This window comes from Orcinus orca, chromosome 5, assembly GCF_937001465.1.
Source record: "Orcinus orca chromosome 5, mOrcOrc1.1, whole genome shotgun sequence".
NCBI classification, from domain to species: domain Eukaryota; kingdom Metazoa; phylum Chordata; class Mammalia; order Artiodactyla; family Delphinidae; genus Orcinus; species Orcinus orca.
In genome coordinates this window covers 147,990,049-148,015,212 of record NC_064563.1, presented here as the reverse complement: position 1 = coordinate 148,015,212, position 25,164 = coordinate 147,990,049, and the positions used below count along the sequence as shown (strand labels likewise).

General features: G+C 52.7%; 1 protein-coding gene across 10 annotated transcripts in view; it reads right to left on the bottom strand.

The window, feature by feature from the left end:
• The window catches only part of ADARB1 (adenosine deaminase RNA specific B1), a 116,319-nt gene that overhangs the window by 19,540 nt on the left and 71,615 nt on the right, over nucleotides 1-25,164 (bottom strand). For 5 of the 10 annotated variants that reach the window (XM_049710376.1, XM_033418473.2, XM_033418472.2 and 2 more), the window contains 7 exons: nucleotides 22,264-22,338; nucleotides 17,822-18,756; nucleotides 14,277-14,391; nucleotides 11,912-12,080; nucleotides 11,158-11,306; nucleotides 9,928-10,096; nucleotides 2,258-2,439 (listed from right to left, as the gene is read on the bottom strand). In XM_049710376.1, the coding sequence (XP_049566333.1) occupies nucleotides 2,258-2,439; nucleotides 9,928-10,096; nucleotides 11,158-11,306; nucleotides 11,912-12,080; nucleotides 14,277-14,391; nucleotides 17,822-18,756; nucleotides 22,264-22,291 (1,747 nt within the window). In that variant the 5' untranslated portion in view covers nucleotides 22,292-22,338. Of the gene's footprint in view, nucleotides 1-2,257; nucleotides 2,440-9,927; nucleotides 10,097-11,157; nucleotides 11,307-11,911; nucleotides 12,081-14,276; nucleotides 14,392-17,821; nucleotides 22,102-22,263; nucleotides 22,339-25,164 lie in introns of all 10 variants that reach the window. The other 5 variants (XM_049710375.1, XM_049710379.1, XM_049710377.1 and 2 more) reach the window with 4 other exon arrangements.

Sequence of the window (25,164 nt, the reverse complement as noted above, 5' to 3'; positions counted from 1 at the left end):
TTGGTCTTTCTTCTTGAGTTCCCCCAGTGCACATGGACAGCAAACTGGGCCAGTCGAGAAGCTCAGACTCAGGGGTCCAGTGGAGAAGCCAGAACTGTCCTGAAACGTGCAGGTGCTGGATTTGAAACTAATCTGAAAAGGATAAACGAGAGAGCTCAGGAGGCCGGGGAAGAGCATCACGTGAGCGTCCACGGCAAAGGCTCACCACCAGGAAATTCTTTCCGAAAGTAAACGCATGCTGTTTATGCTGAAATTAAAATAAAATTCTCATTTTAACCTCGACAGCATCTTCAAAAACAGCTCACTGCTAAGTCTTTAAATAAGTCCACCGAGAGTTGCTCTGGTTTCCAGGAAACCTTGTTTAGTTACGTCAGCCTCTCTCTGCACGGCGTTCAGGTCCGTTCTCCTTGCTCCCTTCCAACACTATGGTTCTCTCGCTGCTGTCACATTTCGTTCTCTTTTCAACGTGGGAATGATCTGCGATAAACCGTGAAGTGAAAGAGGAATGACAAACACGACGCGAACTGTTAAACACACAGATGCGCACCACGTGTGCACAGCCAGAGGACCAGAATGGGACAACCCACATGTGCTGGGTGCTCCCCTGTCCTGGGCACTTACTAACTGCGGGACCCGCTGTGAGAAAGTTCTGAGGGCTTTGCTGTGGGACCCATTTCAAAGGAGCGTGACCTCCCAAGACCTTAAGACACTGACAGCCCCCCACCTCCAGACTTCTGCTGTTCGAATCCTTTCGTCTGTGACGACACCCGCAGTGGTACCTGTGGGCCCCAGGCTTTGGGGTCAGAGATGATACCAGGGAGGAAGAAGGAAGAGCAGATTCTTTCCTTATTTATAATTTCACGTTTTTAACAAATATATGTGGTGCAGCGCCAACTGAAACACTATTTTTCCACGTTTTCACAGATACAGATGCACTTCATATACCTATGATGTGGTGAAACACATTTGACTTTCACTGGTGAGCTATCCTTTCAACACCTTGGAATAGTCCTTTAGCGAAACGGTCCTGTCTTTTGAGGTCGCAGTGGTGGAGCAACACCGCTTAGTAAGCACCACGCAACAGGGCACTAGTCAGCAACGACTGCTGAGCGCCTCCTGCATGCCGCGTGTTTCACACACCATGTTTTCGGTGGCTATGAACGTAAGAGACAAGTGACGGCTGTGATGAAACAAAGCACTCTCTCCTCAAATGTAGAACACCGACTAAGCAGGGAAAATTATTTTCTGACTCGTGAGAAATTTACACACCAACACACACCAAAGTACACTTACGTCGTATCTACCAGTGGAAGTTCAATGGGTATGGATGCTACAATTTCAACCACCAAATTTTATCAGTCTGTTTTTTTTTTCTTAAAAGACAACGGTTAAAGTTAGAGAGCTGTAAAATTTGATCCAAAACAACTTTTGTTTTTCTCGTTCCTGTGTAATTCATGTGCTCTAAGAGATACGCTTTCAAATAAAGTTCCACGTTGCTTTGCTTAGTTAGAGATGGGCTAGTAGCAAGACCACAGACCACGGCAAAACACACACACACCAAGAGGCATTCTAGTTCAGGGTTACGGTTTTAGTTCTAGCTTAAAAAAGTAGGTAAAGCGATATTTCCAAAAGGATAAAAATACCTTAACTGTGTCCTTTTAAATAAAGGTGACCTGAGCAGTTAGGACCCTTGAATTCAAAAGCTCTTGTTCACTTTACTGTTAGCCACTGACATTCTAAAAGAGAAACAACAAACAACTGGTAGCACAGGGCATGCTGGGTAGGGGCAAGTCCCCACTGAGAGACACCACTGCTCGTCATGGGCACACACACCCCATCGCCAACCTCTGCGAGCAGGCCTGGGAGTGTGGCGCCGGCCGCCTGCAGGGCTCATCACTGTGCTGACGTCACCCGCGGGGCCCGGCCCAGCTTCATCTAGGGCGGCCGCTGCCTGCGGGATCTTCACAACATCTGTGAGCCTCTGCTACTGACACAGGACTTGCACACACCAGTACGGGTGAAAGAAAAGCACACAGGTGCCGAGCCTGGGCTCTAGTTTCCCCATAAATGGCAATTTCAATCAGCTAGAGAGAGTAATCTCGAGGGACTCACTCAAATGACCCATCGCCTTCCGCTCTGGCCCGGGCTCCCCCATAGCCTCAGGGCAGCCTCCCTCTGGTGCTTCCCTCCTAAGACTCAGAGGCTGCAAAGTCAGGTGCGCGGGACAGAGGAAGGAGGCCGCCCCCGAAATACTTGCCGCTGAGCAGAGGCTTGTTGAGGGTGTACAGGGCAGGCAGGTCCTCTATGTTGGAGATGCGCTGGTACATGGCCCTGGAGAGGTGGTCCCCGTGGTACAGGCTGCCCAGGATGATGCTGGAGAAGTAGATCGGCTCCACAAAGACGCTGAGCAGGGACCCCTGGATGCCCACCACGTTCCACCTGAAGGCAGAGGGACAGGCTCCTCAGTGCGGCGCCCCCCCGGCCCGCGCCCTCCACAGCGGTGTGCTTATGTGGCACCGCTCACCCTGTGCAAGTGTCAGCCAACTGCAAGAGGGCAGCGGTTAAAAAGAACCCACTTCGCAGTTTGAAGTTTTAAAACATCTCCTTAAAAATTATCTTCTGCGGGCACGATCTTTGCCTTTATGTTTCCCACGACGACACATTTACTAAAGATTATTTAGCTCGGAAAACGCATCAACGAGTCACATTTCTGGTGAGAAAAATCAAAAGGAAAAATAAATCTTCGTTCTATGACTTCTAATAAATAGGGAGGCAGCTGGAGAGGGCCCCGGAGACCGGGGACGGGCTCCTTCCTGCTGCCCGGCAGCGGGGCCGACCGCCCTGACCCTGCGTTTGGCTGGCGTGTGTGAGGGTCCCCCACCCCGTCACACCACCGACCCTCCAGGGCTTCGCTCTCCACACCACCAGACACGCCGCTGCCCGACCCCTACACACAGCAGGGGGGCCGCTCTCCGGGCACCCGCGCCGCCGGGTGCTGAGTCTGGGCAGCTGAGGGGCACAGCCCACGCGCCCCTGGAGCCAGCGGGCCGTCCCACGGGCGCAAGCGGCAACAAGGCAAACATGTGAACCAAGAATTAAAAACTCGGGGAAATCAACCTGAGGGAAGGCAGAGTCCCCGAGGAAGAAGGTGGTGCCGACTTCAGGGAGGGTCCCGGAGGGGACGCGGCCAGGCAGGCAGGGAGCAAGCGGTGGGGAGGCCGGCCGGTCCTGGGGGAGGGGCAGCGGGGGCTCTTCCAGCTCAGGCGGGGAGCCCAGCACAGGACCCACCGGGTCCGCACCCCAGAGCGCGGGTAGGAGGCCGCAGGGGAGCTGCCCCCGCACAGCACGTGTCAGCAGTACGTGGGGACAGGGCTGGGGCCTGGGGGCCGGCAGACCCTGAGAGGATTGGGGGCGTGAAGGCAAGGCCCAGGCTCCGCCCTCAGAGCCCCGGCCCGGCCCTGCCCGGCTCCACTCTCACCAGCTGCACCGCGGCGCCAGTAAGCAGGGCGGGCGGCCCAAACTCCTGAGCTGCCCAGCCCGTGCTCCGTGGCTCAGGCCAAACCCCTGTCACCGGCCCACGGCCAGCAAACTTGCGGGACCCCCTCTCGGAACAGATCAGGGGCCGCCGCCACGGCCTCTGCTGGACCCGGGTCAGGTCACCTCCCTGCCCCCCTCACCGCCCCCTCCCACGGGGAGCCCAGCAAACACGCCCCCACCCCCGGGGCCCCTCCCGGACACTCGCGCGTGACCCTGTGGAAACCCAGGCCAGGCCACTCCTCAGCGCAAGCCCTCCACCCACCCCATCTTTTCCCCAGGAAGCACCACCTTTCCGGTGCCCGCCAGCCTGTCTGGCCTGGTACCTCCGCCCCGCCCCCCCACCCCGTGCTGGGCTGCGCGGCCTTAGTGCCCCCACCTCGGTCTCTGCAGACAGCCCCTCTCGCGGCGGACCTCCCTCAGCCGCCACCAGAGCCCACCTGGGCCCCCCGCCCGCCCCCCCAACCTCCTGCAGCACTTACCGTGCACCACCACCCGCCCTCCCGTACATACACTCCACGTGGAGGGGGACTGGACTGTTTAGTTCACTGGAAATACCTCAGCACTTAACCTACACGCCTGGCATACACAGATCAATACGAGCTGAATGGACAAATCCTCCAATTGCTACATCCCATCCCTCCCCCCCTCTAAAGAGGAAATTAAAACACACGTTTTCCCATCTAGCGAGGAAAAGCAAGAAACGTCCGGTGCTTACGAAAACCACAGGGCACCCTTTCTAATGTAAATCAGAAGCTTCTTTGTGGGTTTAGGCCGTACTAAGCTGCATTCAGACCCCTGGGGCAAACTTGAAAACAGCGATCCTGCAGAAACCTATACTCGTTACAAGCCGTTAGCTCTGAACACATGCTTCGCGAACTCTAGGCACAATTGCTCTGCGGAGGCCCTGGTGGGCAATGGTCTGGCACACCAGCCACTCCGCTGCCTCTCCTGCCAGTGAGCCTTCCGGGGAACAGCGAGGATGTGCACACTTAGGGTGTGCGCTGCAGCCCGCCGCCCCAGGGCAGCCCTCTGTGAGGACTGGAAACTGGCGCCACCCCACGACCCCGCCTCACAGGGGCTGCAGTGCTGGCGCCCAGCACACGGGCGTCTGCACACAGGCGTCCCTCCTGCTCTGTCACTTCTCAGAGGATGGGCTTCAGAGCGTGGCCGTGCTGTCACGCACGTCCCCAGCCCAGCTCCCCTGTGCCGACCTACAGCCTTCCCCCCGATCCCGGGGGCACAGCCAAAACCCCCCTTCGCCCTCCTGGCCCACCTCTGAGTCTGCGCCCACACAGTGAAGGTGGCGTGCCCCCAGCGCTCTGAACAGTCAAGCTGCTGCCCTCCGGCAGGTGGTCTCTGCTCCCCTCACCTCCGGGCTCAGCAGTGCCGAGAACTCCCTCCCTCCCTCCCTCCCACGCCCGGCCCAGCCAACAGAACTCACCCAGAGGCGGGGAGCCCCCCGCGGGCCCCTCCCACCCCACGCCCCACGCGGCTCCCGGGACTGCCCTCCAGATGGACCCCGGCAGCAGGGCTCACCTCCCCCACCCCAGCCCACCGTGGCCTCACTCCAAAGCCGGCCCACTGCCCTTGTCCCCATCTGGAACCATCTGTGGGAGGTGGCCCTGCCTCTCTCTACGACCCAGGTCAGCCCTCCCCGTACCTGCTGTGGGCCTTCCGTAGGGACAGGCCGGGACTGGACGGCCCAGGGGACCTTCACTCCCCCACGGCAGGGATGGGAGGGGCTTGTGAGGAGCTGGCCGCCTCGTGGCACCATCCGGCCATTTGCTGGTGTGATACCGGGCGACTAGCCGCTTTCAACCATGTCGGATTCATGCCGACCAGGTGACTGGGGAGGAAGGGGCTGGTGGCCAGGGGAACCAACCACAAGATTAGAGGGTGGTTCCGGGAGGGGAGAGGGGCTGGGGTTGAGTTAATCACCAAGGACCAAGATTCAATCCGTCTGCACAGAGACCCCTGAGGACAGGGCTGGAAGCTCCCCCCCTCCTCCCACGTACCCCTTCCATCTGGCTGACCGCTGAGCCTTCCTAGCGACCTACTGAACCCACGGATGGTCGACCTGGGACCCTCGATTTGCAGTCAAGTCAGGGGTGTGTGGGAACCTGACCCCCAATCCCAGCCCCCGTGTCTGAGCGGGGGCAGCTTCACGGGCCGAGCGCTAGCCCTGGGTGGTGGAGCCACAGGGTTGGGAAGGGGGCAGGCCAGGGCGCTTGTCCCCACGCTCTCCCCTTTCTCCTGCCTTGCGTCTGCTTATTCGAGATGACGACCATTGTACACGGTGAAAGGCACAGATCTTAAGGGTTTGCGTCCCTGAGCTTTGACGTTTCTGTGCATGGGTGGAGCCCCACTTCAGGAAGATGGAGTGTTCACACCCGCCCAGCAAAGGCCCTTCCAGTCCATGCCTCTGACTTGCTGAGCTGTGGGAATTATCAGATCTCTTTTCCCAGCGTGTGGCTTTTCTTTCCAATATATCTATGGGGGTTTTGGTAAATAAGTTTTAAAATTTCAATATGGTCAAACTGATTCATGGTTCTCTTTCTCATTTGGGCTTTCTGTGCCCTGCTGAAGAAGCCTGCTGAGGTGGAGGCCCGCCAGCAGTGCCGGGCACCTCAGTGCAGCCCCGGGTCTCCATCTGTCGGCAGGTGCCTCTGCGCACATGGCCCTGGCTCAGGATGGACGCCAGCCGGGTCACCTCGTCCACGAGGCCCCCACGTGGCACAGACCGCAGCTGCAGCCCCGCGTCCCTTCCCTTCTGAGCAACAGCGCCTCCATCCCCCTCCAGACAGCAGCTAATCCAGGCTCCTCTGCAAGGAGATGCGGCCGCACACCAGGTCCTCCGTGGTGAAACGCAGCTGCCCTGCCAGCCTGAGCCGCTGGAGGCCTGCCCGTCTGGCCCTCCTGCTGCTGGGGATTTGGCCAGCTCTGGGCAATGGGGAGACCCTGAGGACAGGCGACACAGTGGCGGTGCAGGAGGATGGAACCTGGCCTCAGGGTGACCAGCCGACCACAGCAGCTCCGGGTGACCTGTTCCCAAACTTGATTTCCGTGAGAGATCAATAAACTTCTATCCAGTTACGTTTCCTCCTCAGTGTAGGCGAACCTGCTCACAACTGGGGCACCATGTACCCGGATGTCCCTCTCCAGGTCTGTGCTCTGTGACACCTCCCTGCTGCCTTTACCACTCAGCTTGACGCGGTTACTTTTCCACTTGAGTGTCAAGTGCTATGAAAAACGAGATTTTGATTGAAGTTATAGATTTGGAAAAAACCCATCAAGCTATTAAAAGTACGACTGGGGCTTCCCTGGTGGCGCAGCGGTTGAGAGTCTGCCTGCCGATGCAGGGGACACGGGTTCGTGCCCTGGTCCAGGAAGATCCCACATGCCGCGTAGTGGCTGGGCCCGTGAGCCGTGGCCGCTGAGCCTGCACGTCTGGAGGCTGTGCTCCGCAATGGGAGAGGCCACAACAGTGAGAGGCCCGCGTACAGCAAAAAAAAAAGTACGAGTGGATTCAGTGTAAATGTGAACGTTTTTATAATTGAGGATGGCTTGTCACTTTGTTTTCCTTCCTGGTCTGGTCTGGGATACAGGTGGTAGGCAGCCCACAAAATGAGCTGTGGTTCCTTCCCTACTTTCCTATTCTGTAGAAATGATTATATAAACAGGGATTGCTGCCCCCCCTGCCCCCAAATGCAGAGCCTCTCACAGAAAAGCCTCCTGGGAGACCTGCGTCCTCTTTCTCCACAGCCACCTCTTTGACTTGCTTCAATTTATCTATTTCTTGGGAGTGGGGGGTGACTGGTTTAATTAATGGCTAGAATTCCATTCAAATTTTCTACCTATGCTTGAGTCAATTTCACAAATGTACACTTTTCTAAAAAGTTTTTATTTCATCTCAGTTTTAAAAGATATCGGTAACGCAGCGTCCGTAATCCTCACTGTAACTACCTGAGCACACTTTCGTTCCTGCTGAATCCCTGACCACCCGCTTTTCCTCCCCTAATCTGGCTTGGCTGGCCCTTCTATCTTGGTCAGACTTGCCCAAGTTCTGCCGATTTCATTACCTTTTTCAAAGAAGCAGCACTGGGTCTCGCTGCTCCTCGCTGCTCATCTCTGTTGCGTCTAATAATAATTTCTGGTCTTTATCGTTTTCTTTTTTCTACTTATTTCGATTTGCTCTACTGTTCTCTTTCTGACTCAGTAGCTGTGGGGCTTTCTGTCACTTACTTACAACCATTTCCTAACTTCTGTGAGCTGCTGAGGGGCAGCTGACACACAGCGCCCCGCACGTGGTTAAAGCACAGGGCCTGGCGAGTCCTGATGTCTACACACCCCCGAGTCTCCTCACACCTTGCTCGAGGCCTTCCTCCTGCCCCTCCTGCTCTGGCCCCGATCCCTGGGCAATCACTGATCTGCTTTTCTGTCATCGTGAGGTAGTTTGCACTTTCTAGACATTTACAGACAGGGAATCACACAGTAAGCATTCCTCTGGTTTCCCGTACTCTGCAGAGCTATTTTGTGATGTGCCCATGTTGCACTGACTGTACGTCACTGTTTATTCTTTCCCTTGCCTGAGCAGTGCCCCGTGGCACAGACACACCCCCCGCTTACCCCTGTTTATAGACTGACAGCAGTTCGGGCTGCTTCCAGCTTTTGACTTGTACAGGGAAGCTGCTGTGAGCACTCCTATGTGAGTCTCTGGGGACACTGGTTCCCTTTCTCTCGGGAAACAGGAGTAGAATGGCTGGGGCACACGGCTGCCAAGCTGTCCTCAGAGTGGCTGCAGCATCGGTCCCCAGCCTGGGAGGATGGCGCTCCAGCTCCTGGGGTCCCCGCCGCGCCGGGCAGGGGTCTAGCCTTAGAGCCAAGCACGTGCCTTCACAGCCCTCCTGCACGCCCCGTGATTAACGATGTGGAGTGTCTTCTCGTGTGCTAATTTGACATCTTTTTTGGTGAAGTGTCCATTAAAATATTTTGCCCGTTTTAAAAACTGTTTTTCCCCCTTGTTGGGTTTAGAGGGTCTTTATATATTGTGGATACAGCCCCTTTATCAGATATATGATTTGTAAATATTTTCTTCCAGTCGGTGACTTTATTTCTCATTCTTTTAACAGTGTCTTTCAAAGAAGTAATTTTTAATTTGATGAGGTCCAACTTGTCCCTTTTTCCTTTCATGGACAGTGCTTCTGGTATCGGGTCTAGGAAACTGCCTATCCCAGTTGCCAGGACTTTCTCCTGTTTTCTTCTAGAACTTTTACACATTTAGGTCTGTGACACATCTTCAGTTAATGTTTGTATATGGTGCAAAATATCAGGTTCATTTCTTTTGTTTCTCCATAGGGATGTCCAGTTGTCCCAGCACCATTTGTTAAAAAGACTGTTCTTTCTCTATTGAATTGGCTTTGAACCTTGGTCAAAAATCATTTGTGACCGACAATGAACATGTAGAACTTGAAATTAAAAACACAATACCATTTACATCTCCCAAAATCAAATATTTAGGTACAAATCTAACAAAACATATTCAAGACCTATATGAGTGAAACTATAAAACTGACAAAAGAATCAAAGAACTAAGTAAATGGAGAGATATTCCATGTTCATGGATAGGAAGACTCAATATTGTCAAGATGTCAGTTCTTCCCAACCTGATCTATAGATTCAACACAAACCCAATCAAAATCCCAGCACAGTATTTTGTAGATGTTGACAAACTGATTCTAAAGTTTATATGAAGGAGCAAAAGACCCAGAACAGCCAATACAACACTGGAGAACAAACTTGGAGAACTGAGACTATCTGACCTCAAGACTTACTATGAAGCTACAGTAATTGTGATATTGTGAGTCATCAGAAGAGTATACTCGGTCATTCAGATGACCAAAAATATATTTTTCTTATATGTATTTGGTCTTCTTCTGGGGTTCCTGGCTCATAGCTCCCAAACCCTTGGAATTTCCTAAGTGATTAGAGCCATAAAGGTGTCTTATGTTAATGAGGTGAATTCTGTCACCCACCTAAGGATGGGGGCTGGTTGTCTGTGGAGCCAACTACGTGATTATAGAAGGTGGGAACCTTCAGTCCTGCCCCCTGATCTCCTGGGAGGGGAGGGGGCTGGAGGTTGAGTTCAAATACCAATTGCCCATGATTTTAATCCACAGTGCCTTTGTAGTGATGCCTCCCAGGGCTCAAGAGCCTCTGCCCACAGAGACCCCACCTTCATCCCCTCAAGGTGACCCCCGAAGCACCTGTTTAGAACCTTAGTCCTTCAGAGAATCTGTGGAACACATGAGGTAGGAAATGGGGGCGAAGCACCGGTGTTTCTGGAAATGGCAGCACGCCCCCCAGGTACTCGGCGGGGTGGGGGGTGCTTACCGCGCCATCTTGTCACTGCAGGACATGGTGAGCAGCCGCTCCCCTTGCAGCACCCCGTCCCACGTCTGGATGCTGGCATTCGAGCGGACTGGGATCGTCCCCTCACCAGACTCTATTTTCGTCCGCAGCTGTCCTCGGGCTTTACGATTCGGATGTCTGTCTGCTGGTTCTAGGACAGAAACATAAGATCCTCCTGAGAGGGTCCACCGGTAGTTGACCAAATACTTAACTCACTGAAAGGCACACCTAACAACACCCTATCGATTCAAAATACACTTTACACTTATGTGTGCGTATGTTTACGCTATATACACATAAGATACGTGTGTACAATGTAAGTACATAAAATCTGACAGGAGGGTATACTACAAACCAAATTCAAGAAGGTGGTCTCCTTAGTGGTTGGGAGAAAAGAGGGCTTCCATTTTAATCAAAATGATTTATTTCTATCATTAGAAACGAGCTGAAGCAGACAGGACAAGATGCTAACATTTGCTAATTCTAGGTGATGGATATTTGGGTATTTGCTCTATTTCTTTGCTGTGTATTTAAATTTTCAAAAATAAATCTATAATGATGCAGAAATAAATTCACAGGAAGCATTCACACACATCCAGAGTGATTATCTCCAGGTTAAATGAATATGGAGTGATTTAAATTTTCCTTTTTATGTTTTAAAAATATTTAGCAACTTTCTACAGTGGGTATATGTTGCTTTTATAATCAAGAAAAATAATGTAATCAAATGTTCTATTTGGAATAAATAACGCTTAAGCTTGGGACGGGATGTGGGTACAAACTCCTGTGAAACAAGATCACTAACAAACGTGAGAACGAGGGAGGATGGAGGGCACGTGGTGGCCACCAGCCTGCACCTGCTTTTCTAATTCGATGACACACTCATTACACTACGACTCCCCAGAAACATGGCTGATGATGTACACTTCCAATTCAGAGACAGGTATTACCCACATTTAAAAACTGAAAACAATTTTGATCTAATATCCTCACTCTATTCTAATTTCTCATTAGAATCCACATCTTCCTTCATTAAAATTTCAACTTACTGAGAAGAAAAACCTCGTGTTTTTGTATGTTCCTACCAGGTCCACATCCAAGGTTGAAATTTTTAAAGAAGAAAGGATATTAATGTAGTTTATCCTTCTCTCTGTTCTACACAGTCACGAATTTTCTTGCGACACTGTGGCCGTGGACGAGCCTGTGCCGTACCTTCCAGGACGGGCTCGTGTGGCGAGAAGATCCTGGCATCTCCACAGGGGGAGGTGCTGATGTACAGATGGAACCGGACCTTCTCCTTCAGCTTAAATCCTCCCCGCTCGGACTTCTCAAAGATGGATCTTTTCTGATCATCTTTGCTACTGAAAGGAAACAAGTTGCAAAGATAAACTTGAAAGCTGAATACAATCAAAATTTAGTCTGCCATAGCTTACGATGATTTGCAAAGGCCAGTGTTTTCAACGGGGTATGATAAGCTTGGACTGGGGTATTTATTTTATATGTTTATGATAATTAGCACAGTTCCTGTCTGCTCACCAATGGGACAGGCCATCAATACGCAAGTAACCTCTCCTCCTCATTCATGACCTCAGAACAGAAAGGAAGCGTGTCAGATGTGGCCTGTGGCGAGCAGTCAGGTCCACGGTCAGCCGTTCCGGGCACAGTGACTGGGGCAGCACTGCCCACCTCCCCAGCACTTATTTCTGCATAAAATGAAAGCTCGGGGTCTGAAACACAGACATGGCCCCTCTGACCACACGTGAGGCGTGTATGTACATGCAAGTGTGTGTGTTATAATTCAGCTTCACGGGGAAATGGGATCCAATCTCACTGTTACCCAGAAAGTTACTAGGTTGAGAATTTTTCAGTGCTTACAGAAGCAGTGGAAAGTTTTGCAAAATAGTCTGATGAGAGGACAATTAAAAAAAAAACCAACTTCCTTTACTTATTTACTTGCTAAACTTACTTTAAGTAAAGCTCAAGTTGTGTGTAAAGAAATCTAAGCAAGGATCTTCGAGATATGATTTCTGCGTGGCAGTCGTTCAGCGCAAGGCCGCGATCACTCATGTACTCGCCGTTAATACACTTTGTTCCTGTGGAAACACTGATCACCTTGGCATCCTTCACATCTGTGCCTGAAAAACAGAAAAGAAATCGTTCCTCGCTATTCCTTGCCACGCCCGAGCTGGACCCGCATTCCCAGGGACTGACCTGGGAGACGTCAGCTCGTTTTCACACCCTGCCACTGACCCTCACCTGGGTGCTGCTAACGGGCCCCCCGAGCCTTGCTTTGCACATTCTGGGAGGGTAACCCTCCCCACTCTTGCGTGTAAAGATTCTACTTGGAAAGTTACTTCACCTGGAACACACTAGTCTCTTCTTGAACACTCCCCAGTGGACACGGGGGAGCACTGTGTAGAGGTAGACAGACTGGCCTGGTAATGAATCCTGGGAGTAACATCAAAGCACTGCAGAGGCTGGGAGGACTGCCTGACACTCACCCCGGGGGCCCAGGAGTCATGCAGGGGGCTGTCTGGCGGTCTGGCACCGTTTAACCGCACGGGGAGTGAGTGCAGCCGTCAGCACTGGGGAACCTCGGGAGCCACCACTCTGATGTGCAGGTGTCGACAGACAGACCACGTACGACGGGTGCAGGCCCTGCGCGTGGCCTGTCGGGGAAGGTACCTCACTTCCCTCCCATGTCCTCCGAGGCCCATCCAACCACTGTCTCCATTTGCAGATGTGGGGACTGAGGCACAGGGCCATCAAAGTCGGCCTGGGAATTTGAACCAGGTCTCCTGACGTCAGGACCACATGCCACGCGCAGTGTGGTGCTGCCTTCAGGCGTAAACCGTGGCTTCGAGCGGAGGGTCCCAAGTGCAACACACACTATGGGGCAAAATGCCCCCACGAGGTAACGTGCCCCTTCTGAGGCGGTTAAAACACCTGGATGAAAAACCACAGGCTCGCTCACTCCCGTCACCGGGAAGGGCAGCGCCTTGCTTAGGAAACTACGTCATCCAGCAGCATACGCATTCACCTTTACGAGTGTACAGGATGACAGCAAGGAGATGGAGGGAGCAGAGGGACAAAATACAGGCAGCTCACATCAGAACAAACACTGAAACCCAAGTTACCGCTCAGAGCATTCATCCTACCCGTCAGACAGCTCTCAGCCGTGCCAAGGTAAAGACACAGCAAGAAAATGAGATCCTGTCCTCTAGGGCACAGAGCATGGGCAGCGCTGAGGATCACAGAATGGGGTCCTGTCCACGATCAGAGGTGAACCACGCCTCAGGAGAAAGGGACGGGCAGTCGCCGCATGGGAACTGGGGTTGCCCCTGCCCGCCGGGTGTAGACAGATAACCACCCCCCCGCCGCCCCCCTCTCTGGCCTCCTGCTGGCTTCCTACACACGGCAGGCCAGGCTTGGCCAGCTGGGCTGAGCAGATGCCCCGAGAAGAAAGGGACAGCCCCAGACTCAGCCCCAAGGAGCAGAGGGTCCTCCGGCCACCCAAAGATGCAGGCACTGGCCGAGGCCGTGCTTTCCCGTTCCCAGGAGGGATCCACGGAGACGCTGCTCGGCGGGCTCACTCCTGGGATGTGGCAAGAGAACTCAGGGAGGGTTCCCTTCGCTGCTGGGAACTCAGACACAAATTTAATAGGGCTTCTTCTGCTACCAAAGCGTGCTTTACCCCCACAGATCTTCTATTCTTGCCAGGGCTTCCTCTCTCCCCCGTAAAAGTCACACAGAAGGGCTTCCCTGGTGGCGCACTGGTTGAGAGTCCGCCTGCCAATACAGGGGATACGGGTTCGTGCCCCGGTCCGGGAAGATCCCACATGCCGCGGAGCGGCTGGGCCTGTGAGCCATGGCCACTGAGCCTGTGCGTCCAGAGCCTGTGCTCCGCAACGGGAGAGGCCACAACAGTGAGAGGCCCGCGTACCATAAAAAAAAAAAAAAAAAGTCACACAGAAACTTATCTAGCAGCGTTAACATTAACGGATAAATCAGATTAAGTCCTACTTCCAAGTGAAGTAAGAACTAACAGCTCTCCTGCAGGTTTCCAGGGTCGATCAAGGCCATTCACATAAGATTACAGGGATTAAATATTCATACAGGACTCTTTCTCCAGATGAAAACCATAGGTTAAAAAGATGAACCTGTAGGGGAAAAATATAAGCACAGTTCCTCTATTTGCACATGGTAAACATTCTGAAGGAGAATGAAAAAGTGACCTCCTGCTGGTGTCACAGAGATTTTTCTAGACTGAAAGCATTTCACCTTTATTAAGCATGAAAACAGGCAGGTGGACACACCGCCAACATGGTTACCTGTTGTCATGACGATTCCAGCAAGAACTTTCCTGCGTGCGTGGGGGGCGGCGAAGTTGTCCGTCAGGTCCCCAAACTTCTCCAGAACCAGGCGTGCCACGGCATCGGCTAAGACCTGCGGACCAAGCAGGGGTTTAGTGCTCCCCTTGGGGCCACGTTCCGGGGCCTCTCCTCTGGAACCACAAAGGTAAGTCTGGCAAACGAGTGTGTGTGTGTGTGCGTGTGTGTGTGTGTGTGTGTGCGCGCGCGCACGCGCGTGTGTGTATGCACGCGCACACAATTTTTCCTCCCAGACATTCCTTGGAAACAGACGCCCAAGGGGCGTGCGAGGGTCTCTACAGAAGGACAGTCTGGAGCCCGACTGCATGGGAGCCAGCACCTGAGCAGGTGAGGCCTCCTCACAACAGCCCTGCCCCAGGGGAGGGACCCAGGCCCAGAGGCGAGAGCGCCTGCCTGGTCACCCCCCTCCCACCCTCTGCGGCTCCGAGTCCCGCAGCCACAGCCCCCGAGTGGCAGGGCTTCAGGAAGAAGTGAGATCACAGGAGGTGCGGCCCAGTCAGCTCAGGGCTGGCGAGGCCCCATGGGGGACACGTGGGAAGAGAAAGGGGAGGTCTGAAGGGCAGTCACATTGCAGGATCACTAAGCTCACGGCACCTCCCTCCCAAAGGCGCCCAGTCCATGTGTGTCTCAGTGATTTCAACATCTAAAACTAATTACCGTAGCCCAGTCACTCAGAAACCAGCACCGCTTAGAGCCCGTAAGGGCATCTGTCACTTAGATCGAGTGACACCAGAATGCACCGAGGCTACACTCGTACAGGGCAAGTGTAACGTGATTTTAGAAGACTTCTCGCGGTGCATTTCCAGGCCAGGGAGCCACTGGACTGAAGGGAGTGCTTCTCAGAAGCGAGCACATCGGTGAGATTTCGGACACGGTCCTACTTTCACAGCTTATGATTCATCTTGGATAGAACGGACCCTCGGTGTTCTGGGAAACGATGCCTGATGGGAGGTGTGTGCCAGGAGCCACGCGAGACCCACATCCCACCAGCTCACGCTGGTCTGGAGTCCCCAGCTGGGCCCTCAATTAAATACTCCCAAATGAACAGAAAAGCCACCTGTCCTAAACGGTGGCCTCTCTGGGAAGAAGCGTCATCAGGATGCTTTCACCTGCCACTGCACCAGCAACAAGCCCCCGGAGGCGGTGCTCAAGGCCAAGGGCACAGAGTGTGGCCAGAAGAGCAGGGACGGGGCCCCACTCTGCACCCTAGACAGAGGCACAGAGGGCGGAGGTGTGCAGGCAGGAGAGGCAGCGAGGCCACGGACAGAAAGTCAGGACGTGCAATCACACGATGGGACGACGCCCTCCGGTGGGAAGAGAGCAGCAGGAGGGAAGGGGAAGGCAGAGGAAACAGAGGCCGCTCCATGCAGGGTGAGGCGGGGCTCCGAACTCAGAGCAAAGCAGGAAAGCGTGGAGTCGGGCACTTGAAGCAATCCCCCTCTAGATTCGGGGCAGATGTGATAACAGGGTACATGCGCTCAAAGTCAGCTCGACGCTGGGCCCCGCAGGACAGCTCGGTCCAGTCACGTCCACCAAGTTCACTGACAGACTGCCCTGCACACACCATGTGGGCAACGCTGTCTGATTTTAAACCCTCTGATGCCGCCGTGAACGCCATGGAGGCAAAAAGTCCTGAGACCAGGGATGGCCAACCCACGCCCTGCAAGGATTCCACCCGCAAGACAGCAGGACATTTCACCCCCTCTAGACCATACGTCTGGAAATTCCCAGGGGAAAGAGTAAGGACTGACCCTCTGGAGGCCGGCACAGGTCCTGTGACGAGGACACGACTACTTCCTGAGGTACCGCTCGGGGGCTGGCAGCCACCCTGGGGGCCCTGTGAGCGGGGCGGGCTCGGGCGGGAGGAGAGACGGCTCCACCTTCCCAGACCTGGCTGGCCTGGGCCACAGAGGCCACCTGGGCAGGGCGGAGACGGCCCCTCCCGGGCAAGGCTCCACCAGCCAGGGGCTCCGGTCACTGCTCCCCATTGACATAACAGCCAGAGTAGAGGCAGGCTGCCAGCGCACACGCACACACCCACGCACACGCACACGCAGACCTCCGCCCGCCTCCCCGCTCCCCCCCCCGGGGTGTCACCCACGCAGAACCAAGCAGCAGGGGTCACGGCATTTGACGAGTCCAGTCTCTTCACGTGACTGCCAATGGGAAGGGAAGACAGGGCCACCGTGGCTCAGGCTGAAATACTCTAACAAACAGTAAACCTGCAAATAAAAAATCCCTTGGGAACTAGTGCCACCGATGTGTAAAATGGTAAATGGACTAATGGTTCTTATGAATAATATTAACAAGGAGTTAATACACGGGAAGCGGTTACTTGGCTCAAAGAGTAGAAAAAATCAGCGAAATACTTTGAATATGTTACTTTATACTGATGCTGTATTTGGTTGCTTTAAGCGAAAGAAAATAAATTTCCTTTTTTTAAAACCGAGAACTACTGGTCCTCTCGGGTGACAACTGCACAGAGGTCACAGAAAGGCAAGACGGAAGCCGAGCTTCCTGAGGGAATGTGGGCTGTCCTGTCAATTCGGAGCCCTTCATTTTTTCTCCTCAGATCAGTGTTTATTTTATCTTCAAAGTGAATAATATTTTGACAGAAAGAAATAGAGAAGAGGGTCAGACTTTCTCCCTGAAAGAAACATTTTTACAATAGACCGGAATAATTTTGGATTTCCAGGAAAAGAAGCAATAAATAACCGAAGAGTTCTAGGGTGTTGAGATGACAACTAAACATCATTTCCTCCTTCCTTCTCCTCAGAGCCCACCCTGAAATTTCACCCTGATATTCCCCCTTCTCGTCCTGTCCAAGACCAGACTAGGAGGGGTGCCCACCTCCGGCTGAGCAGGGGAGCCACAGGGACCCCTTGGGGAACTCCAGGTGCCGAGACCCCCAGGCACCCGGCGGGCTCTGGAGCGCTTGCAGAGGCCCCGACGCCCCGGCCCTTCTGACGTGTGCTCGCCACCGCTGCAGCTCGGCCTCTGCCTGGACAGGATCCGCGAGGCGCTGGTACTTGACCCAGACTTGGGTTTCAGCTGCTGACCCGCCAGCCTCACCTGTCCTGTACCGGGTCCCAGGTGAGACACGGAGGGGGGACCCCACTGAGCTGGGGCAAGATGCCAGGGCTCCGGCCCTCCCCTCCCCTCCCGTCTCCTCCGCGACAGGCCGCCGTGGGCTGTGGTCACCACAGGGGCAGGCGGCAAGGGAGGGCACCTCGGCCCACCCGCCGTGGGCGGCACTGACCACACCGCACCTGACGGCCCTGGCTGGGCTTCACCTGACGGCCCTGGCTGGGCTTCACAGCGGCCACACAGCCGGCACAGGCACGGGAAGGCCGCCCGGCAGCCGGACTTACCAGGACCTCCCCGTGCTGAGGACAGAGCGACGAGAAGACACCAGTGACCACGGCAACCGCACCCCGTCTAAAAGCGTGAGCAACACGCAGCCGCGCTCGGGCGGCTTTCCTCACCTGTGGCGAGTGCAGCTGGAGGCCCTCGCTGGGGACAGGCTGGCGAGACGGGGTCTGGTCCAGGCGCAAGTTAAAGACAGTAGCCAGGGCGGACTGCGCGGCCCGGGCCTTGGCGAGCTTTTTGCTCCTCCCCGAGCCCTCGAAGAACTGCCCGTCCACGACCACAGACAGGACGAAGTTTTTGGCGTGGCTCTCCCCGCTCTCCGAGAGGAAGTCGTACTTCAGTCCCGGGCGCAGCTCGTTCAAGATCATCACGGGGTTCTTCCCGCTCGGGGGTGGGAACGGCGGGGGCACGGGGAGGGGTGGCTGGGCCAGGCCGGCAGGCACGGGAGACGCAGCCAGGCTGAGGTCCCCACTCGAGCTGAAGGAGTCGTCGCCATTGGCGCCCAGGTAGAAGGGCACATCCGGCCTGTCCGGGGTCTCGAAGCCGTTGAAGAGCGCGTCGGGGAAGTCGGCCTGGTCGGACGTGAAGTCTGCATTGGCGGACAGGCTCCGGCCCATGGCCAGGTGGGCCTCAGAGGCGTTGGGAAACTGGACGAAGGAGCGCAAGGCCTTCTCGGCCGCGTGCAGCTTGGCCTTCTTCTTCGTGGGGCCGGAGCCCTCGAAGACCTGCCCGTTGACCTCGACAGACATGACGAAGAGGGGGGCGTGCACGGGTCCCGTCTGCGACAGCAGCGTATACTGCAGGCCAGGCTTGATCTCGTTGAGCTGCATCAGCGCGTTCTTGGGCAGCGCGGGCCCCGGCGCCCTCCTCCGCTTCTTCAGGCGGAACTTGGAGTGGCCATTGCTGCTCTCGTCCAGGGCCCGCTTCCTGCCGGCGCCCCCGCCACCCCCGTTGGAGAGCGGGGCGCCCTCGCCAGGCCCCGGGGCGCTGCCGTCCTTGGGGGGCGCGCCGTCCAGACTGCAGTTTTCCTTAACATCTGTGCTGCTCGAACCTGCGGTGCCCAGAAAGAGTAACTTACAACGCCTTCGTTGCAGGATCTTGTAAATGCAAAATTTATAGATTCCTTTATCGCCCTTTGTAACTGGTTAAGTGATGTGTGCTTATACATTCTGTTCCTGGCTGCATACGTGTGGAGCTGTGCGTTTAGCCACAGAGCTATCCACCTAAACTGGCATAATTGGAGTAATTTGACGTTCTGAGAAATAATAACTAATCTTGTTTCTATTTAGTATCACGGACTGCTTTTGCATTAAAAGGTGAATTTTTAAGTCATCTTTTTCTACGAGAATATTCCGAAGCATCTAGAGGAATTTTATTCAAGTTTATCAAAATGTGGGATGATAAACTAACCCAGAAAGACCTTACATTAATAAATCTAATATCAGTATCGACCAATGTACACTTTATTTTGGCATTTTCTTCCTTTTCAATGCCATCTACTCTCATACTAGACTCATGTTGGGCTTTCAATTGCAGCCTTTCCCAGAAAAGAAGACATTATTTAAAACGCGCATCCACAAGTTACTTAGTTCTTCTGGTTTAAAGTATGCAATTAATACGTGCAGTTATTTGGTTCTGGTTCGTGGATCTTAGAAAACTGCTTGTGTGAAGTATTCTGGCCTTTTAGAAATTCTTTTGAAGGATACAGCTTCACTTCTAGCATTCATTTAACATTTTCTCATTATGTATGGGGACTGATCTGCCTCTGAATCCTTAATACCTCCCATGATAGAAAAAAATATATAAGGCAAGATAGGAAGACTGACACTGCAGACGGCCACAGCTCTCTTAACTTCCCAGCTGAAGGTGGCATCTTCGTCTTTTTTAGAAAAACAAATATTTGATGGATTTACAGAATAATGTAGCAATCCTACCATTTAAAGGTAGTTTACTTTTACAATTAATAAAGATAATTTTAGAACTCTAAAAGTTCATGGCAAAGTAAATATGATTTTAATTGTAAAAAGGGGAATAAAAACGCATTCATTCTCCCCTTTAAGTTGATCAGATAAAGCTTTTTTAAAAACAGAAAAAGAAGTAACTCCTTGTTTTCCTGGTTAGTTTGCACACGCTGTTGGCCGCAGGAAGCTCAGGGGTAACTATCACAGGACTTCACAATACTGTTGACATGAATGTACTTGAAGACCTACCACTAATTTTTGAGGATCCACGTAAGTCTTTTAAGCAACGGAAATATTTTTCACAATTGTAAGCCAGTTTACAAGTACCCCAATACGGTGGCCCTCGGCCCGTTTCTACTACATAAGGTGAAAGTAGATTCTGACTATGCTAAGGAAACTGAGAAAAACAGTGAAAGCGCTCATCGGCCCTACCCATGGGAGGGGCTTAACGTGGCAGCAAGTCTGGGTCACCGGCTGCCAGTCCCCACAGTTCAAGCTCTCAGATTCCCAGGGCTGTCACCACTCAGCTGAGACGTGAGAACAGCCCTGGTTTAAACACGGGCCACGGGAAGACTGCCACCACACCGTGGCAGAGGTTGGGAGATGGCCACACTTTCCCTACAGACTTCATGCCTCCTACGTACTCCTGACACACACCACTTCTCCCAGTTGACAAAGCTGACGGAATGGACACTAAATTTTCATTTATAACATCCTCCAGCAAAAGCTCAATAGGTTACTCCTTTCGGTGCTCAAGGGAAACAAAAGGTTAGAAAGGGTGGGGCAGGACAGAATTGAGATTAACAAAGCAAGAACATCACACGCTCCATGACTGCTTAGTTCTGACATTACCGCTGAACAGAAGTCAGATCATGATAAATATATCCTGACATGCATTTAATCAAATGTTTATAATCTCTGGAACAAACAAATGCTTTCTTTTAAAAAATAAAAATGATCCGCATTGATTATAGAAAAATACACTTTCTATCAGACAGTTCACATAGATTCTAAGTTCTTATTTGCTCCAGAAGCATGGAAATACGGTTCATGTTCTACTTTACTAAAAATGCTACTATGTAAAGGAAAATAAAACACTAAAATTGGAGAAAGACCTCCCGCTACCATAACTCTTCTTCAATAGATGCTTTCGCTTTCCATACCATGCTACTTTATCTCATAAATGTGAATATTAACCATGATGAAAATTTTTCATCGCTTTCAAAATGATAGAAAATACAGGACTGGCATTTCAAAGTTTCAGCACTAGAACCAACCGTTTATCTTTCCAGAAAATGTATTCAGAAGGATTCTTTATCTCGGTAAGAGACTACCGGATCAGTCTGGGGATAGTTATATCCCTACACACACTGTGACATTTCCTCCCATACCTGATGACCAGCGCCGTGGGTGACAACGGGAGTGGGGAGTGGGCTGACCCCTGAGAACACAGGCTGGGTTCCGAAGACCCCAAGAGCAGCTGTGCTGGGGGCAGCACCACGGGCAGCCAGAGGCCTCAGGAGGAGGTGCTGCCACATGGACTGAAACCATGCCTGGTCACGTCTTCTCACACTTGCGTCCCAGGAATGGCCTCCAGCCTGACGGCACACGACTGCGGGGTCACCCAGCAAAGACCCAGCAACTCCACGGCACCCACTACACTGGTGGAGCAGAACCCCTGGCTTCTGCGTGCAGACAAGCCAACTCCGAGGCCTCGGCTGTGGGCTCTGGGTGAGGCTGAGGGAAAGTGGTGGGCTGTATCCTCATCCTCGGTGACCGTTCGTCACTCACGCCTGGGGGTTCTTCCCAGGACCCCTCAACACGGACAAGTAACAATGCACATTACACACATACCAGAACACTGATGTCTCTGTTGTGATTTCCCTACCGAAAGCTCCCAACTTCTGTGGGAGCATTTAACCTTATGCAAATGCTCTGCTATCCGGGATTAAAGACAAAACAGAATAGAGAAGTATATTCACTGAACTCTTCATCTATGAACATCTATGAACAATGTCGAGAGGGGGAAAGCTGAGGCTCTCTGCCCCTCCGTCCCCTCCATCCCAGAGGGCAGTGTGGAAAGGGGTTTCAGGCCACGCTGGCCCGAAGGCCCATCAAAGTCTTTGGAAACAAGGTCAACAGACTCATGCGAGTCCCCTTCCTTCAAAAGGCACGGACAACCCACCATATCTGAAGGGAAGATTTTATGCACCGTCACCCCAAATGACCAATCTCAAAGGTTATCTCAGATTTACACAGATGGAAATCGGACCACGATCATGAGAACCATGCGGTGACAGAGCACGAAGCCATGCGGCCTTATGACACGTGCACCTGGAGGCAAGCCCCCCCTTCCGGGCATGTGCATCAGGACCCCAGGACGACAGCAAGGAATGAAAATCCGGACAAACGCCCACAGCAGACACCGATACCTACTGTAGAGATTACATAAGAATTAAACACATGCCACCGTTAACAGTCTGTGTCGAAGGAAAAGAATCACCCTCCCCAAGTGGGTCCCATTCAATAAATTTACAGCACTAAGCTTTTAATAGAAAATTAGCCGCTTGATACTACGTGATAGGCCTAGGTCTTACTCATGTTCTCTTCATCTTCTATGTCCATGGCAAAATACTTGTGAGGGTTTCTTGACCGGCGGAGACTGTTCCTGTCTGAAAGAGCAAGAAAATGACACTGAGTGTACCAGTCATACGAGGGACGTCGCCTCTGTGGAAAAAATCGCAGAACAAGGACGGTTAGGTCTGCCCTCTGGACAGAACATTCTCCCACCTCTTCAGCATGGTACAGGACCCCCAGCGTCCCCCCAAGGATCCCGGCCGGGACTCTGCTGTTGCGGGGGGGGGGGGCGGGCGGCGGGTACCATGGCAGGGAAGATTTCGGGCCACGCTGCGGGAGGACGGCCTGGATTCCAGGGGTCAGGACCATGGAGAGCTCCGAACCAAGGGAAGGGTGACGCACTTAATCTCAGAAAGCCATCTCTCGTCAAGACAGACCCCAAACAGAACCCCCGCCCGTCTGCCACCTGATCTCTGTTCTGGGGAGACTTTGGTTTGGGTTCTAAAATAAAGCTGTGGAAGAACACGCCACAGCCTTCGCCCTACTCCTCCCCTTCACCTGGACTGAGCAGCGTCACACGGACGAAACTAAAAAGCACATAATTGTTCAAATCGGATCTAATTTCTTAGCCACGTATAACTTATTATTCTGTTGTCAGGAGAAACCACAAGAAATCCTCAAAGAACAATTATTGCAATTATATAATTATTAACAAATTTAAGAGTTTCCTCTTCCTAAATACCTTGGCTGTACTTTGCAGGACTGTACTAACATATGATCTGTAATAAAGAATCCTGTCAAACTGCCACTGAGGAAAAAGATCTGCAAGTTTTGTAGTCACATTTTTTTAATAGAAATTAAATTTATATTATAAATCAGTTAAGAGGCCAATGTATTGCTTTTAAGAAAATGGTGACTAACATGTGCTAAATCGTGCCTATACCTTACACATCTCTCTCATATAACATACATGTAAAATAGTTTCCGTGACAATCATTTGTTAATGACATTAACTCTCACTGTATATCTGGTGAACATACAGTTAAATGAGTTAAAAGTTAAATGAGTTTTTATTTAGACTCGTTTATTTAAGAAAGTGTTCCAGACAGTTTTTACAGCATTAACATTTTATACTGATGAATTACTTCAACATAAATTTCTGAAAGTTTATTATATGAAAAGCACAGTACTTGGATCTTACAAGAACCTAAAATGAATCAGACTGACTGTGCAATTGAGAAATTTAAATAAAAATATTGTCTGGATAGCTGATTGTATTAAGGAATAGCTTTCAGTCATTTTAGGTGTGGAAATAGTGCTTAACTTTTAGTGATGTATACTGAAATACTTACAGACGAAATGATACCCGGGATTTATTATTATAAGATGATCCCATGTGGTGGGTAGAAGTAGATACGGATGAAACTGAGGGGCCACGGCTGGTGAGCCTGGCGCTGCCTGATGGGCACTCAGGCTCACCACACTGTCCTGTATCGGTGTGCGTTTTAATATTTCCACTAGGGAATAGTTTCAATGAAAGTAATTTCCTTGAGGTCTGGGCACGAGTGCCAGGCCGCCCCACGCCCTCAGTGAGATGCAGGTGCTCCAAGGGTCCTCTCGGTCACGGTCAGGGCGTGTGATGGTTACGCTGGTCCTGGAGGAGAGGGGGTGGGACACGCCGTGAAGACCATGCACAGGTACAGCATGCGGGAAGCACAGAGGCTGTGTGAGAAAGGCACTCAGAAGGCGCTTCTGAGAAGCTCAGTTATCAGTTCTGGAAGCAACCACTCAAGCTGTCCAGAGCACTGTGTTCTTACTGGCTGAGAGCTGGCTTCAGAGCAGGCAAGGGGGCTCCTGTGGTGGGAAGACAGAGGGCACGTCCCCCGTTTAGCCCAACTGAAAACCCCAGATGGCACAGACACAGCAAGCACGAGGAGGCTCGGGAGGGCGGAGGGGAGGCGGCAGAACAGCAGGGGACCCGGGGACGGTGTGGTGGTGAGTCCCTTACGTCTTCTTTTTGCATCATTATCCCAGGCTTGGAGTTGAAGAAGCCGGCAGCCTGGAAACACCAATGGGCAGACCAAAACACCCAACGAGAACTGTCTCTCTGGCCAAGGGACCAGGAGAGGACCTCCCAGCAGGACAGGAACCGGACAGACCAAACTGCCCTATTCAGCCAGACCCCAGCCTCCCATCCAGCAAAGACATGGGGTGGGGGAGCCTCGTGTCTCATTCCCTCTGGGCTGTGACGACCCCCTCCCCGCCCCCAGCAATGCAGAGTCAGGGAGAACAGGCGGAGAGCCTGGACTTCCACCCCACCTGGCGGTACCCAGGCGCCTGCCCCCTCCCCACTGCGGGTGTCACAGGAGGCCACCACCCAGCAGTGCCAGTGGAGGCCAGGGAACCTGGACATGCACCCCTGTCCGGCAGCGATGAGGCGGCGTCTCCCCTCCCCAACAGAGGGCTGTAAGAGAAAGCCAGCTGAAGCAGAGGTCCAAGTAAGACTCAGGTTCTTGTAACATAATATGTCCAGGTTTCAATCAAAAATCACTCATCACACTGAGAGCCAGGAAGATCTCAAACCGAATGGAAAAAGACAACTGACGCCGACCCAGAGACATCAGCATTACCTGAGAAAATTTTAAAGCAGCCATCATAAAAACGAAGTGGGAGGAGTCAGTGACTGATCTCAACACTGCCTATGAAGTCCGAGTCATCAAGACAGACAGGCAGACCACGCAGAACAAAACAGAGGACCCAGAGACAGGCCCCCACAGAACACCCGCTCATTGTTGACAAGGGTGCACAAGGAACGCAATGAAGGAAGGACAGCCTTGTCAACAGACAGTGCTGGGCAGCCGGGCACCTAGAGCTCACACCCCACACACACATTCACCTGGAATGGACCATGGGCTTATTAA